This window comes from Aegilops tauschii, chromosome 3, assembly GCF_002575655.3.
Source record: "Aegilops tauschii subsp. strangulata cultivar AL8/78 chromosome 3, Aet v6.0, whole genome shotgun sequence".
NCBI lineage: Eukaryota > Viridiplantae > Streptophyta > Magnoliopsida > Poales > Poaceae > Aegilops > Aegilops tauschii.
This window is the reverse complement of record NC_053037.3, coordinates 557,362,834-557,377,106: the sequence shown is the minus strand read 5'-3', so window position 1 is coordinate 557,377,106 and position 14,273 is coordinate 557,362,834. Positions and strand designations below refer to the sequence as shown.

General features: G+C 47.6%; 1 protein-coding gene across 1 annotated transcript; it reads left to right on the top strand.

The window, feature by feature from the left end:
* Positions 1–8,609: 8,609 nt before the first annotated feature.
* On the top strand, positions 8,610–11,773 carry LOC109748426 (uncharacterized). The gene is made up of 3 exons (XM_020307452.1): positions 8,610–8,684; positions 8,909–9,011; positions 11,313–11,773. The coding sequence occupies exons 1-3, from the start codon at positions 8,610–8,612 to the stop codon at positions 11,771–11,773; spliced, it is 639 nt and encodes a 212-aa protein (XP_020163041.1).
* Positions 11,774–14,273: the final 2,500 nt, after the last annotated feature.

Sequence of the window (14,273 nt, the reverse complement as noted above, 5' to 3'; positions counted from 1 at the left end):
TCTCATCGTCTCGCCGGTTCAGCCACCCCGTCCTCCACCTCCAAGGAGCTGTCCCGACGTTCCCCTCGTCTTTCGCGCCACCTCCATTCCCACACCGCCGTCTTCACCTGCACCACCGGAAGAGCATCATCATCACCGTTTCCTCGGATGAAGCTGCGGCCTAATCGGCGCCACCAAAGAGGTTGTACACTAATCGCCGCATTTTCTTCTTGATTCGATCTCACGGTGCTGCCGGCGCTCGGTCCCGAGCTGACACGGCCCGGCTTCATCCACGGCGGCGTCGCCGGCCACTTCCTCCACGGCGTCACTCCCTCGGCGGCGACGTCCACATCAGTAGGAGCTGCTGCTGCTTTAGCTCTCGCTCGCGCTGCTGCTCTGCTCTTGCTCTCGGTCCCCTGCTTGGTCTGCTCTTGCTCTTGCTATTGCTCGCGCTGCTGCTCTCGCTCTTGCTCTTGCTTGCGATGCTGCTCCGATTTAGCTACACTTCAGTCGACTGAATCGACTTTTGGGTCAGTCGATTTTCAGGGGGTGGGGGGGCTCGCCAGGGTGAAGGAAGAACCAGCCGCAGCGGGGAGGGGGGCTCGCCGGAGAGGTACCCCACTATCTATCTTAGGGTTCAGGATGGGGGCGGTGGTCGCCGGCGGTGGCGGGGCGTTGGCGGGGCGGTGGCGTGGGGATCACCGGAGAAAAAGCTCGGCACGGGGGGCCTAGAGGGGTGGCCGAGGCGGCGGCAGACCGGTGGTGGGGAGTGTTTTTGGGGCGGGCGGGGCGGCGCACCGCCGGCCGCGGGGGGCAGGGGGCTGCTGTTTGGCCGGTGGTGGCTGGCGGCTCAGGGGGTGGAGGTTGAAGATGAACCGCAGGCCCTTGATTTCGTATCCAACGGCTGCAAAATCGACTGACCAGAGATGAAAAAGTCAGTCGACCGACGTGTAGCCTCACCTTGCTAGTGCGTTCAATTTTGACAGCAAAATTCAGTGTCGACAGTTAAGTTCAGTTTCGACAGTTAAGTTCAGTTTCGACAGTTAAGTTCAGAGATGAGCGGCTGATGTATTTTACATCTAGCACTTTGTGGTTATGTATTTTACGTCATGTATTGGAGATGCTATTAGAATTCCACTCAGGTTAACGTTGTTCGTTGTCTCTCTTGTCCTGCTTCAGCCTCGGCGTCGTACAACTCACCGGAGCTGCTCCAATGACGAAACCCTCCATCACAGCGGAGCAGTACCTCGGGCTCCATCTCCAGACGCCTAACATCTTCTTCCCCTCCTCCGACAGCAAAGTCAGCCGGAGCATCCTCACCGGCCAACCCAATCACGCTGAGATCGACATGGCTTCGCCAAAGAGGTTGTACACTTGTTGCATCTCTTTTTTACTCTATATGTTATATATATTGTCCACTGAGCACACGGATTTGTTCCTTTAGTGTCTCCTTGAAAGAAAAAACGTAGGAATTTTAATTTTCACTTGTCCTCCTTTTCAAATTCCTATTCATGAAGCACAAGACTAAGAGATAGTAGCATAATAACATTACAACCGTACATTTTCTTGTGGTTTGACTTAATCTCACCATGCTTCTTTGCATCCTGTGATCTTCCAATTGTTGTGAATCAAACACCCAGATTGGCAGAAATCCTGTGTTTTTAAATTCTCTGTTTTGCACGTGCATTCCTATCCTATTCCTGTCTATTTCCTATCTCTGCATTGTTGGAATCCTCCAATTCAAACGAGCCCTTACAGAATTATTTCTCTTACAGATAGTTGTCAAAGAAAACCTTGCGTGGTTTGTCCCGCTCCTGCTGCGCCGTCGTCCACCCCAGCTCAGCTGCTGCAACGACAGAAGGGTCCAGCACAGTAGGGATCCGGCCTCCAGACTGTCTTTCGCCGCCTCAGATCTTCTTCCCTGCCGCTGGCAGCCATGAGAACTGCATTACCATCATCAACCGAGCAGATGACCTCGAGGACTACACGGGTCCGCAAGAGAGGTCACACTCTTTCGTGTCTGCTTACGTTATGCATCGCTTAATATTACATGCTACTTTATCGTCCTGTTCACCGATTAGAATCTGAGTCAGCTCCAAACTAATGGTCAAACTTGAGTTTTTAAATGGTTGTGGGGTACATATCGGGGCCGCTATCAATAGTATCTATCTACTATCTGGTTAATCTCCAGTGTCTACTATGAGTTTCATGTTGGGTGGGAAACAAACAGTAAAGAAGCCATTATCTGCCTGCTATTATTGGTTTTGGGTCTATCCACAGGTTGCTACCATCACTCTGGATTTCTGCATGCACTCCTTACATCATCTCACTATGTTTTATTCCTATGCATGACAGTTATTGTAAACAATGGAACTGAACATGTAGAGCAAAAGAGACGAGCCTTGCGTGGCAATAAAATTTCATGCAGACGTCGCTCCATGGTAGGCGCAAAGGCAGCCCCCCCCCCTCCACGCATTTCGGATTGTAATCGAGAGGAAGATATCTATTCTGAGGGGGATTCAGAACGAGAAGACAACCCCAATTTACCCCCTGAGGTCTTCGCTCTAACTTGGCATGCTGATGTTGGTTATATCATGCATATGGTGTCTTGCATTGCTTATTTTATACATCAAATATGTCATCTGCTTAGTTTAGACATCCTTTGTGTGAATGCCATCTGTTTAGTTTATTCATCGTTTATGTGAATTATGCAACGCCATCTTGTTTAGCCAGGCATCATATATGGGAATTTTGCAATGCCATCCTACTTAGCCAGTCATCTTATATGTAAATTATATCAGGCCATCCTTTTTTTCGTTACATATTACATTTGTCAACAATGTTAGTATATTTAACTGCTCTTCGTGTGCATCAGCCATTTGACACGGCGATGGCAAATTCTGGAGTGAAAACAAGGTCTTCAGAGCAGACTATGCTATCTGACGAAGCGCATATCTCGCTGGTTACGGATAGCTCCTCAGAGGAGGATTCAGAGACTGATGACCAGTCCTATTTCCCCCCTGAGGTCTATGCTCAAACTTGGCAGGTTATATTACCCATGTCATGCATGTTGTCTTGCATTGCTTAGTTTTTACATCATATATGGATTGTCATCTGCTTACTTGCTTACTATATAAATCATATATTTGAATTATATCATGCCATCATGTTTACATAGTACATACACATCATCTATCTGAATTATGGCATGGCAACCCATTTAATAAAGACATCATATAGTTATATCATCTCATCCTGTTTAGTGTTTACAGTCATCATATTTTGAATTATGGCATTCTATCCGTGAATGTATGTGAATTATGGCATGCCAACCTATTTAATAAACACATTATATAGTTATGTCATGTCATCCTGTTTACATAGTCTCATATTTTGAACTATGTCTTTCCATCTTTTTTAGTTAGCCATCATAATGTGAAATTGTGTCATGCTATCCTGTTTAGTTAGCCATCATATATGTGAAATTGTGTCATGCTATCCTGTTTGGTTAGACAACATAAATATGAATTATTTCATGCCCTCTTTTATTCCCCACTATCCATTGCACCTGTCTATCATACAATGTCTATACTTTCAATTACTTTTCTTGTTTATCAGCCATTTGAATTGGAGAGCGTGATGGCAGTATCTAAGGGAGTAACAACACGGTCTTCAGAAAAGATAGTGCTACCAGTTGATGCAGATAGAACCACGGTTGTACTTGCCCAAGGACCAGATCCACCACACATAACCCAGACTCTCGCAGATTGTACCCCTATCCGGTTGGACAGAGAACCAGCTACACCCCTTCTAACCCCAACCCCGGCAGATAGTAACCCAGTTCCAGTTGACACAACACCATCTCCACAACAGAGCACCCAAACACGAGCAGTTAGTAAGGGAACTGCAGTGCCCAAAGCACGAGGACCACCACTCCGAATCCCAACTCAACGCTTAAAGGAGAAGAAGATTTGTTCTCAGGTCAGGTTCTGTAGCTATGGTTCATACTCCTTTGCTCTTGCATTACTGTATTTACTCATACCAACTATTTTCAAATTTGAAGGATGGAGTTGAAACTCCAATGGCGCAACAGGTATGTTTTAAACCTGTTTCTTTAACTGGTTTGCTGTTGTAACCTGCTCTATGTTGATTTCAGTTTCAATTGAATAAACAGCTATGTTCTGATGTCATGCACATTACAAGTGTTGTTATTGCTCTATAGTTACCCACACTTATATTCTGTCTATTCTGCTTTGTCTTGAACAAATATTATTTGAACTGTGTCTCTATCTTGATTTGGCAACAAAAACTAGAATGATATAGACCATAAAGTGACCATGGTACATAGATATATGTTTGTTTCATGCTGTTATCCTGTCCACTTTACTACTGAACTCATTTACCAAAATGAGTTCCATATACAACATGGTAAACATGTGATGTGTCTGCTTGTTTCTCTTTTAGAATGCGGACAAAATATTGGAGAACAGTACCGCGTTATCCAATGGTAAATGAAGTAATGCAGATAAGGTTCAAGATAGTGAGACATCCCTGTTGGTCTCCAAGAAAGCTGATAAAAACTATCTTGACGACAGTGAGGGAACCCAAAAGTCATGTCTTGATGTAGTGTTCGAGTTACTGGCCACTACTGCTGGCACAAGCTCTTCGAACTCGCTGCCTGAATCAGTTCGTCTTCTTGAATCTCAACTTCAAGTTGAAAGACATCGACTAGATGTGCTGCGACAGGAAGCTGAAGGACTGAGGAAGTCCCTGCAGAATTCAGGTGCATATTTTCTGGTGCAACAGCAAGCGCTGGAGGATTTAAGCGCCAAACAAGAGAAAGTTAATAAGCTTGCTAAGCATCTTGCCAGCATTATGGGTACCCAGGATATTGTTTCTTGAGATCTTCTGAAGTGGTTTCAGTTCTGGATTTGTTTTGCTGCAGCGTTTATTTGCGCTGGCCGCCAACTTTGACAACCAGTGTATATGATATGCTGCTTTGTTCCCTATATTTGCACTGGTGGCGAACTTTGATGCCCAGTGGATGTAATATGTGTAATAGCCGTGATAGCCTAGCATTAGTTGCTTGCTTATTTATTTCCTTGTTGTCTTGTTTATTTGTTTGCTTGTAGTAATTGCAGTTCTTTTTCCGCGGTTAGCTAGTGGCTGCAATAACCTATTTTTTAAAACTAGGCCACAATAACCATGGGCTAATATTTACTGTAGTGACACTGGGCCTCCTACTGGCCGTAGAAACAGTGGGCCCTCTACGGGCCGTAGAAACAATGGGCCTTCTACGGGCCGTAGAAACAATGGGCCTTCTGCGGGCCGTATCATCAATGGGCCTTATACGGGCCGTATGATCGATTGGTCAAACATGGGCCAAACAGACCGCGTTATGGCCGTAAACGGGCTAGAGTTGGAATCGTCCGTTCATGGGCCGACCATAACGGGCCATCGTTAATAGGCCGTATTTGATGACGCCATGAAAACGGCCCAACGTATTAACGGACCACAAACGGGCCGACTGTAACCACGGGCTGAATTTGGCCCACAAGCAGAAAATGACAGTAACGGGCCGTAAGTAAACGAATGCTGGAAATGAGCCCAAGAATAAATGGGCTCTGAGAAGGCCGAAAGATAACATGGGCTGGAAACGGCCCAACGGAATAACGGGCCGTTAATGGGTATAAAGTGATACCCTGTTCATTACGGGTCAGTTTCACCACGGGCCGTTAATGGGTGTAAAGTGATACACTCTTCATTACGGGCCAGTTTCACCACGGGCCGTTAATAGGCCAAGAGTTACATAGGGCCTCATATGGGCCGAAAGACGTCATGGGCCATACATGGGCCAGAAGTGAAAACGGGCTGGAATCATATTGGATGGCCCAGATGACGCTACTGGGCCTAATTCGGATAGGGCGTAACGGGCCTTGGGTTAGCGGGGTGTAAATGGGCTATATGCGAACAGGCCGTTAACAGGCTTTCCATGGGCCGGCCCGCCACCTTTTGACCAAGTCAAACGGGCCGGCCATTTCACAGGAATGGGCCTCTGTTGGGCCGTGCCACGTGTCGACGTATCATAGGCGCCTTCTGTCCAATGAGTGGATGACATCTGTCCCAACGATGAGCCGACACGTGTTTCCTCCAGCCAATGATGATTTTACACGTGGAAATCTCCATTGATCGGGGCTGTTAACGGGTTATCGGATCCAAAACCCGACCCAATAGCTTAACGGCGTTCCGTTACGGTGGATGCCACGTGTCGGTCACCCTTGACGAAAGCACTTCTATGACGCGCGATTTATCGTCATGGAAGTGGACACTTCCGTGATGATAATTTTGGTAATGTCATGGAACACTTCTACGACAGCACAGGTATGACTATCTTGATTCTGTCATAAATTTGTCATGTATGTACATGCATGACAAAAAACGCGACCTACTGTGACTAACACGTATCATCACGGAAATGTATTTTTTTTAATGCGTATTCGGAACGAACAGGTGTGAAAGATAAGATAACCTTATCAGCTACATGCATGCCTAGTCCTACGACGTACATTGATATGGCCAGCCATGCGTATCGAAAAGCGCTGCTACACGGACGACAAATTTACGGCCGACGCCTGCACGATCCTACTTGGCAGCATCAAATGCTAGCGTGCATGCATGAATCGCTGTTAGGGAGGATGCATCGTTCGCAGATCGTGCGTGCAGTGTCGTGTGTAAAGCAATTTCGTGTATCGAACTATGGATGCATGCACCGTTCAACTGTAGTGTGCAACGATAATGCTGCGCGCGTTCTCTGCGGGGCAAGCAGCACATGGATGGAGGGAGAGGACCAAACCATTTTCGGAAAGAACAGGCGGGGAAGATAACATAATCGGCCGATAGATTCATGGTATACATTGACGTGGCTGGTCTTGTGTATGGATGCATGCACCGCTTGACTGTAGTGCTGTGCGTTGATTGGGATCGTTCAGTCAGCCGGACCCGGGAATTCTGGAGCTCAGCTGGCGGGCGGGAGAACAAGCTAGCTAGCTAGGCTAGACGGGGCAGGCAGGGTCGTCGTGCTGGCTGCTGCTGCCGCCCATGAATGCGCCGGCCGGCTGTGCTCCTGTCATGTGGGCGCCATTGGTTTGGTCTGGTGCAGGCACTGAGAACCGATCGAGAAGCGTTGCTGTCCAAGATATCTGTCTCTCTAGTATACGTAGTATCTTGTTTCTGATTCTGTGTGCCTCACATGCGCTGCTTTGCGGATTTTTTTATGTCGGACGCACTGATTTCTTTGGCGGTTACCAGCTGTGACCGTGGTCTCTGCCGAGACGACCATGCTGCGGCTGCGAGTAGTCAACCTGGGCCAATAATGTAGTCGCAGGGCAGTGCATCAGCACATGGATGGATGTCTGTCTGGGCAGGCCCAGCGCCAGGTGTGTAGTAGAGCAGAGCCCTCTTCTGCTGTAACAAGCAGCTTTCCAACAGCCAAACACACGGTGGTTCTGTTATGAATTAACTAGCTCTAATGTGTCCAACCATCAAGTTGGCGTGGCCGAGTTGGTCTAAGGCGCCAGATTAAGGTTCTGCTCCGAAAGGGCATGGGTTCAAATCCCACTGTCAACAATTTCTTTATATTTTTCTAGTTCTATACAAAAACAATTTTTTTCTGTAGGTTTGTCCATGAGAGAAATCAGCAGTTTGTACATAGCACATACAGTGACAAGTGTCCCCTAAAAAAAAATACATACAGAGACAAGTGACATTTTAGTTTTCTTCGTATTTATTCCTTATGTTCGGTGAAATGTTTTTTTTACAGGATGCCAAGTCTCAATCTCAGCATTTCTCATCCCATGAGCAAGCCAAAACTTTTCTGCTAGATCATATACACATGTTCGATGCTTAACACATGGAATCTCTAACAACTGCCCCCCCCCCCCCCCCCCCCCCCCCCCCCAAAAAAAACTCCCTTCTCTTTACTCAGTCTCAGTAGTTCTACAGACGAAAATAGCTGGTTGCTGCAAACGGTCTGCCAAAATAGGACCACAAAGCACACTCCCTGTGTCACAGAGGGATAATCAACGATAAGCATAAACATATAAGCAAAGCCATCGATCATCATAGGACGTAATCTTCCCTAATGATTGGACCTCACATTCTTTGAGCTGTCATTGTTATGATTGAATCGTATCTCTTTCCCCCCCGCTAAAGAAAATGAAAGAATCCGGTCTCTTTTGGATGACAAGTATGTCTGTCTTTATCAACTAACTAATCCTAATCGTGTGATCAGAATCTTCACCAATAAACTATTTAGCAGTAGTGACCTCACAATACATGGTCATCATGCACGAATGCAATGATACATACCTGATATATGTGTTGCATACACTACTGCAATTTTCGTATACGTCGGGTGTGGGCGTCTTCGCTCACGTGCTACAACCACTTCATCTGTGATTAATCTGTTCCAATGCATAAAAATGAAGAGCTTGTTCATCAGCTGTAAAATATCCCTTTTTTATGTAAATATTGTTGCAAGATAAACATCATAAGGGAAGTGTTTAGGATGCTTCTTACTTTTATAAGAAAGAGCTACTGAATAATAATAACTTTGGCAAGATGCTGAGCGCATGACGGAGGCCATGATATCAAGACGACTCAGACTTTGGCAAGACAAGAACCGTCGCTCGGATGAAATGCTTTTGGTTAGCCTTTTGATGGCGAGGCCTAGTGAGGCTGGTTGGTTTCATGGTTGTAATATTGAGCCTGCGTGCTCCTAAACCTTATGTTTGTGGCATGATGGCCGTGTGGAACTGCTTATCGTCTTTTATTTCTGTCTTAAAACTATGTATGAATAGTGCCTTGTGGCTTTATTAATTTAAAGCCGGACGCTTCCAGCGTCTTCGTTCCAAAAAAAAAAACTTTGTAGGGCTCTCTCATCAACATGGCTGGCCCCAAGAGAGGCATTAATTTCCTGGATGATATTTTAATGGAATACGACATGAGGATCAAGACTACTGAACGAGAAAAGCATGATCTGTTAGATAATAACGAGAAATAAACGAGACAGAGAGACACGGATTTTTACGTGGAAACCCTTGCGGGAGAAAACCACGGACGCACGAAGGCGCAATCACTATAATTGGGAGTATTACATTACACGAGAGGACAAACCCTCTACGTGCTAATCTGGTGGATCTCTCTCATCTATTCTATGACTAGCTGGTACTATATAGAGGGGCAAATAACTCTCTTTCTTGGTGGACACGAAACAGAGTTGTAGTCATGCTACGTCTAGCACGGTTGGCATGCCGTAGTCCGGTAGGACTCCATCTGTAGTACAACACTTGTATGGGATTTGGAACACAATAAAATAACACTCCACCTTGAGACAAATCCCTTACAATAATCATAGATAGCATCAACTCCTCAATTAAAGTCATCACAAGTAAACCTTGTGCCTGGAAACGTCCATAGGACTAATGAACTTCTCATGAAGTCATATTGAGCAAATTAGTCGGTAGGTCGTCCAGAAAACAGCACAACTATCAACAATGCAGACTAACAAAACTTGGTCTCCCAATAAAAGTCTGAGTCTGTGCCACTGACCTCAGAAACTGAAATTGATCAATCATCAAATGACATAAGTCATCATATCTCCTGTGGTGCCTGAACGAGCGCATAGCTCATAGTGCAACATCTTGGTGCACATCGCATTGTGAAGAACTCATCTCATGAAATCTGAACGTGCTTCAAAACAGAAAGCACAAACCTCGGCAAAAAATACTCATGCAAGAGCATATGGTACGGATGGCATCGCGTGCACCCAAAAAACTGCCGACTTGTAGTGGTTAATGAAAAATCCATGACATGGTCATAAACTGTCCTTGTAGAACAGCTGTCGGATGAAGGAACCATCTTAACATGCAACGGAGTTTCAACTCTGCAATAGACCCCTCTTGAAAGAGCAAAGACAACTGAATTGCACTTGAAACTTAACAGCGCTAAATGTTGTAGTATCTAGCAGAAACAAATCAATCTCCTTCTTGCACCTTAATTGATTCTCATCACGAACATGAATATCAAACAAAACCTTCACATGCATAACAGCAAAACACTATGGAGAGAATAGTGTATATGCTGGCTACCAACAGGCTTAATAATTACCTCCTCCATACCCTTTTTTTTCTTGATAACTGAATTGTGTTCTTCAAATAACTGCAGCAAATTGCACCCATTATCCCGATGGGCCATAATCCTCAAAACTCCACCTTGAAGAAAAACTGAGTGCATCCTGATAATTGGCTTGCGCCAACAACGCTCGCATCTCGACTTGCCATAGGGTAAACCTTGTGTCACGATTCAGCAGCGGAACATCGTACTTCATGGATGCCATGAGTAGATTAAATATGTGTTCACAAAGTAGTACAAGCCGATAGAAAAATTCTTGACAGAATTAATATGCGGAGGAGACGAAAAACAGGATAAATAGCACCTGGTTGTGTTTACGGGAGCAACGGGGTATACTGCACAATAATGAACGTGCACTGTAGCCTTCAAGTGATGAACAGGAGCACTAGCAGTAGCCTTATCCAGAGTAGTAATAGTATTGTACTGTACATTGTTTGGTTGATGCGAAGTAGCAGCAGCACACCAGCACAACGTGGCCTGAATCTCGAGACTTGAAGCCGGTTGCTTTGTTAAGCACCAGCGGTAGCTAGGCGGACCGTGCCAGAACGATGGAGTTGCAGCGAAGCCGCTCGCGTGATCTGCGCGCGTACGAACGGTTCCCGTCGATCTCGATGGAACCTGCGACTTGACGTATCGCCAGCGCACAGCAGCCTTCGAAAAAAGTTAACCTCGTCGACCCGATTGCTCAGTGACGCGTAGATTGAATCCTCGTCGGTCTCGGCGATTGCGGCGGCGGCGGACCGCAACCCTAATTCTCTCGTCTCAAACTCGTATCTCGAACCTCAGCTCTGATACCACTTGTTAGATAATAACGAGAAATAAACGGGACAGAGAGACACGGATTTTTACGTGGAAACCCTTGCGGGAGAAAACCACGGACGCACGAAGGCGCAATCAATATAATTGGGAGGAGTATTACATTACACGAGAGGACAAACTCTCTACGTGCTAATCTGGTGGATCTCTCTCATCTATTCTATGACTAGCTGGTACTATATAAAGGGGCAAATAACTCTCTTTCTTGGTGGACACGAAACAGAGTTGTAGTCATGCTACGTCTAGCACGGTTGGCATGTCGTAGTCCGGTAGGACTCCATCTGTAGTACAACACTTGTATGGGATTTGGAACACAATAAAATAACATGATCTACAACTGATCGATGGTGTATCAGTTCTAGGCCACATGGGCATGCGGAACCGTAGTGTGTTCACGAGACGCATCCATGGTGATTGTGGCGCAGTTGACATAACTTTTTCAAATATTGAAAATGCAGTTGAGGCAACTGTAGAAGTTACCATATCAGAAGTGCAAAGCAATTTCAATCTGTTTCTCGGTTGTTTTACCAGTGGGTTGAATGAAGAAATTCGGCTCTTCGATGGTGCCATTAGTGAGACACGGAACTTAAAAAGGTCTGTCGTTGCTGTGGTGATAGATTCTTGGATACACTTCAAGTTCAAGGTTGGCACGGGGCCATCCAGTTGTGCTGAACACGATTGTTTCTTCAATGCTGGCAACCACGGGTCTAGTGCTCGAACGATTAAGACTGATTTTGCATTAATCTCAGTGAAGGTGATCTGGTCGCCTTTGCCTGATGGGTTCTAGGTTTATTTCTATTCATCACACCCCTGGATAAACTTTGTCGAGAAGTGGTGAATGTAACAAGTTGTCAAATAGGCAGTCGAGTCGTGGGCCTGTGTCCTAAATTTAGGTGTGGTGAACATGCATGATTTGTAATCGAACTAGTGTCCATGTATGTCCGGTTACTCTCTGCATGCTCCACAAGTGAAGCAACTATGAACTGATGATCGTTCATCTGATGATTTGATTGTGGAGATGGTCATCAAATTCTAAAGCCTGCTGGTAAAAAAGGTCGTTGATGTCCTGGCTGGGTTAAAAAGACTGGCATGCATGCCTGGTTGAGAAGGGAACATATTTCAGCTGAGGAAGGTTCTGATTGTGGAACAAGCTACAACTGGGAAGTTGTCTGAGATAAGCTTGTGAGGTGACTATTATTCTTTCCCCTGGTTTTTCTCCCAGCTACAAGTGAAGATGGTGATTACTCGAGACTCGTATGTGTCTACTAACTACTCCCTCCGTCCCAAAATTAGTGTCTCAACTTTGTACTAGCTCTAGTACAAATTTGTACTAAGCTCAAGACACTTATTTTGAGACGAAGGGAGTAGCACTTTGTTGACATGAGAAGTTTTAGCAGAGACGCATGATAAGCAGCGCCAGGCTAAATTAATGAAGTCCAAACTGACATGAGAACTGAGAGGTGCTGAATTGTATCTGCATCTTGTTAAAGCACCTGTGATTTGCTTTTGTAGCTTGTACTTTGTACGTTGAAGAAGAGTAGAAAGTGATGGTGTGGATCGTCAAGCTAGGATATCACTCTGATATTTATCTGACGAAGAATTCTGCAAATCGGCGGACGGAGGAGAACACTCTCCGGAACCAGAGCGTCGCTCGTGTCGTCCCCCCGCGGGCGACCCGGGCGAAACCCTAGCCGCCACCCCAACCCCCTCCCAGATCTCCCCCTCCCCTCGCCGCCGCAGGCAAGCGCCGCCGGGCAAAGCCCGTGCAGCGTCGGTGGCGGCGGGGCCTCCCTATTTTCCCCTCTCGCAAGGTCAGGGCAGCGGGGTGTTACTCGGCCAAGGAGAGGCATGGGGGCGCGGCTAGCAGGCGTCGCGAGCGCGCGTGGGGGCGCGGCGAGCAGGCGCTGGCGGGCGTGGCGAGCAGGCGCCGGCGAGCGCGGCTTCTGCGGGGAGCTCAGGGAGCGCGGTGACTGCGGGGCGAGCGGCGAGCTGGCGTCAGTGGGCGCGGCGGGCGCTGCTGGCCGGAGCGGGCGCGGCGACGCGAGCCTAGGCGCGCCGCGCAAGTGCGGGCGCGGGGATGCGTTGCGGGAGGTCGGAGCAGGTCCTGCGCGGATCTGGCGCGTTCGTGCGCCCTGAGGAGGGGCGGGTCTGTCGCGGCCGAGCCCGATCTGGTCTGTCTGTGGCCGGATCTCGCTGCCCGGGGCGCGCTGGTGGCGGCGGTGGGGTGGATTCGGCGGATGCTGGTGGGCCCTACCTCAAGCGTGTCCACGTCCATCTCCTTGGAGTAGCGGCGTCGTATAGAGTCTGTGGTGCAGACGAGGCTCTCGGGCACACCAGATCCGGTTCGCCTGGCCCTGTCCTTGCGCGCGGCGGGGCGAGGCTATCAATCCGGATTGGTGTCCGTCCAGTCTGGCGCGCGGCGGTGCTGACCGGCCAGCTCCGGCTCTAACTCAACTCTTTCTGTGCGCTGTGGTGCGGATTCTCGCCCAGTTCCGCGCACGAAGGCCGAGAATGGCCGGATCTGGCTTTGGCTCGCCCAGGCCTGCGTGCGGCGGGACGGCCCAGCCAGGTTGGCTCGTGTTCGCCGAGTTCTGCGTGTGGCGGTGACAAGTCTGTTCCTGATAGTTTGTGCATGACCCTTTTCTGCCCGGTGGCGCTGGCAGGACTCGGATCTATGATTGTTGGTGGAAGACTCGGCTTCGGATGAAAATCCTGCACTGATCTGGTCAATGCCGACGGTAACGGCGTCTACGGACGTTGTCTTCCTCCTTGGAGGTGCCGCCGTGAAGTTCGTTTTGCTCTTCATACCTCATGGCTTGTGGTCTTCGGGTGAAAACCTAAGATTTGGCTAGGCCAGATCGGGTGACGGTGTTGTTCTCGACTTCACTCCCTTCTTGGAGGCATCACCTTGGAGGCACAGCGATGGTTTTCGATGTTGTTCATAGCTTGTTGGTGGAGCTTGGGTTTGTGGTGGTGCCGATTGTTTTCTTTCTTTTCTTTGTGCATTAGCCTTTTGTTGTGCTTTCCTCCTTGGAGGGTTCTTGTAATGCGTCTTGTGATCAATGAATTTGGTAGCTCACCTGCCAACATTCAAAAGAAAATATTTATCTGACGATGCCTTTGTGATCTAGTATCTGTTTAGGTGGTATGTGAGTGGCACGGTGGGAGCCGCCAGTGTAATGTTAATGAGGAGCGATGTTCCAGACGATGGCTGACTCAGGCCAGGTGGTCAAAGATCATCGAAGCATCACATTGATGGAATGGAAGGCCCATCCAGTGCTCTGTAA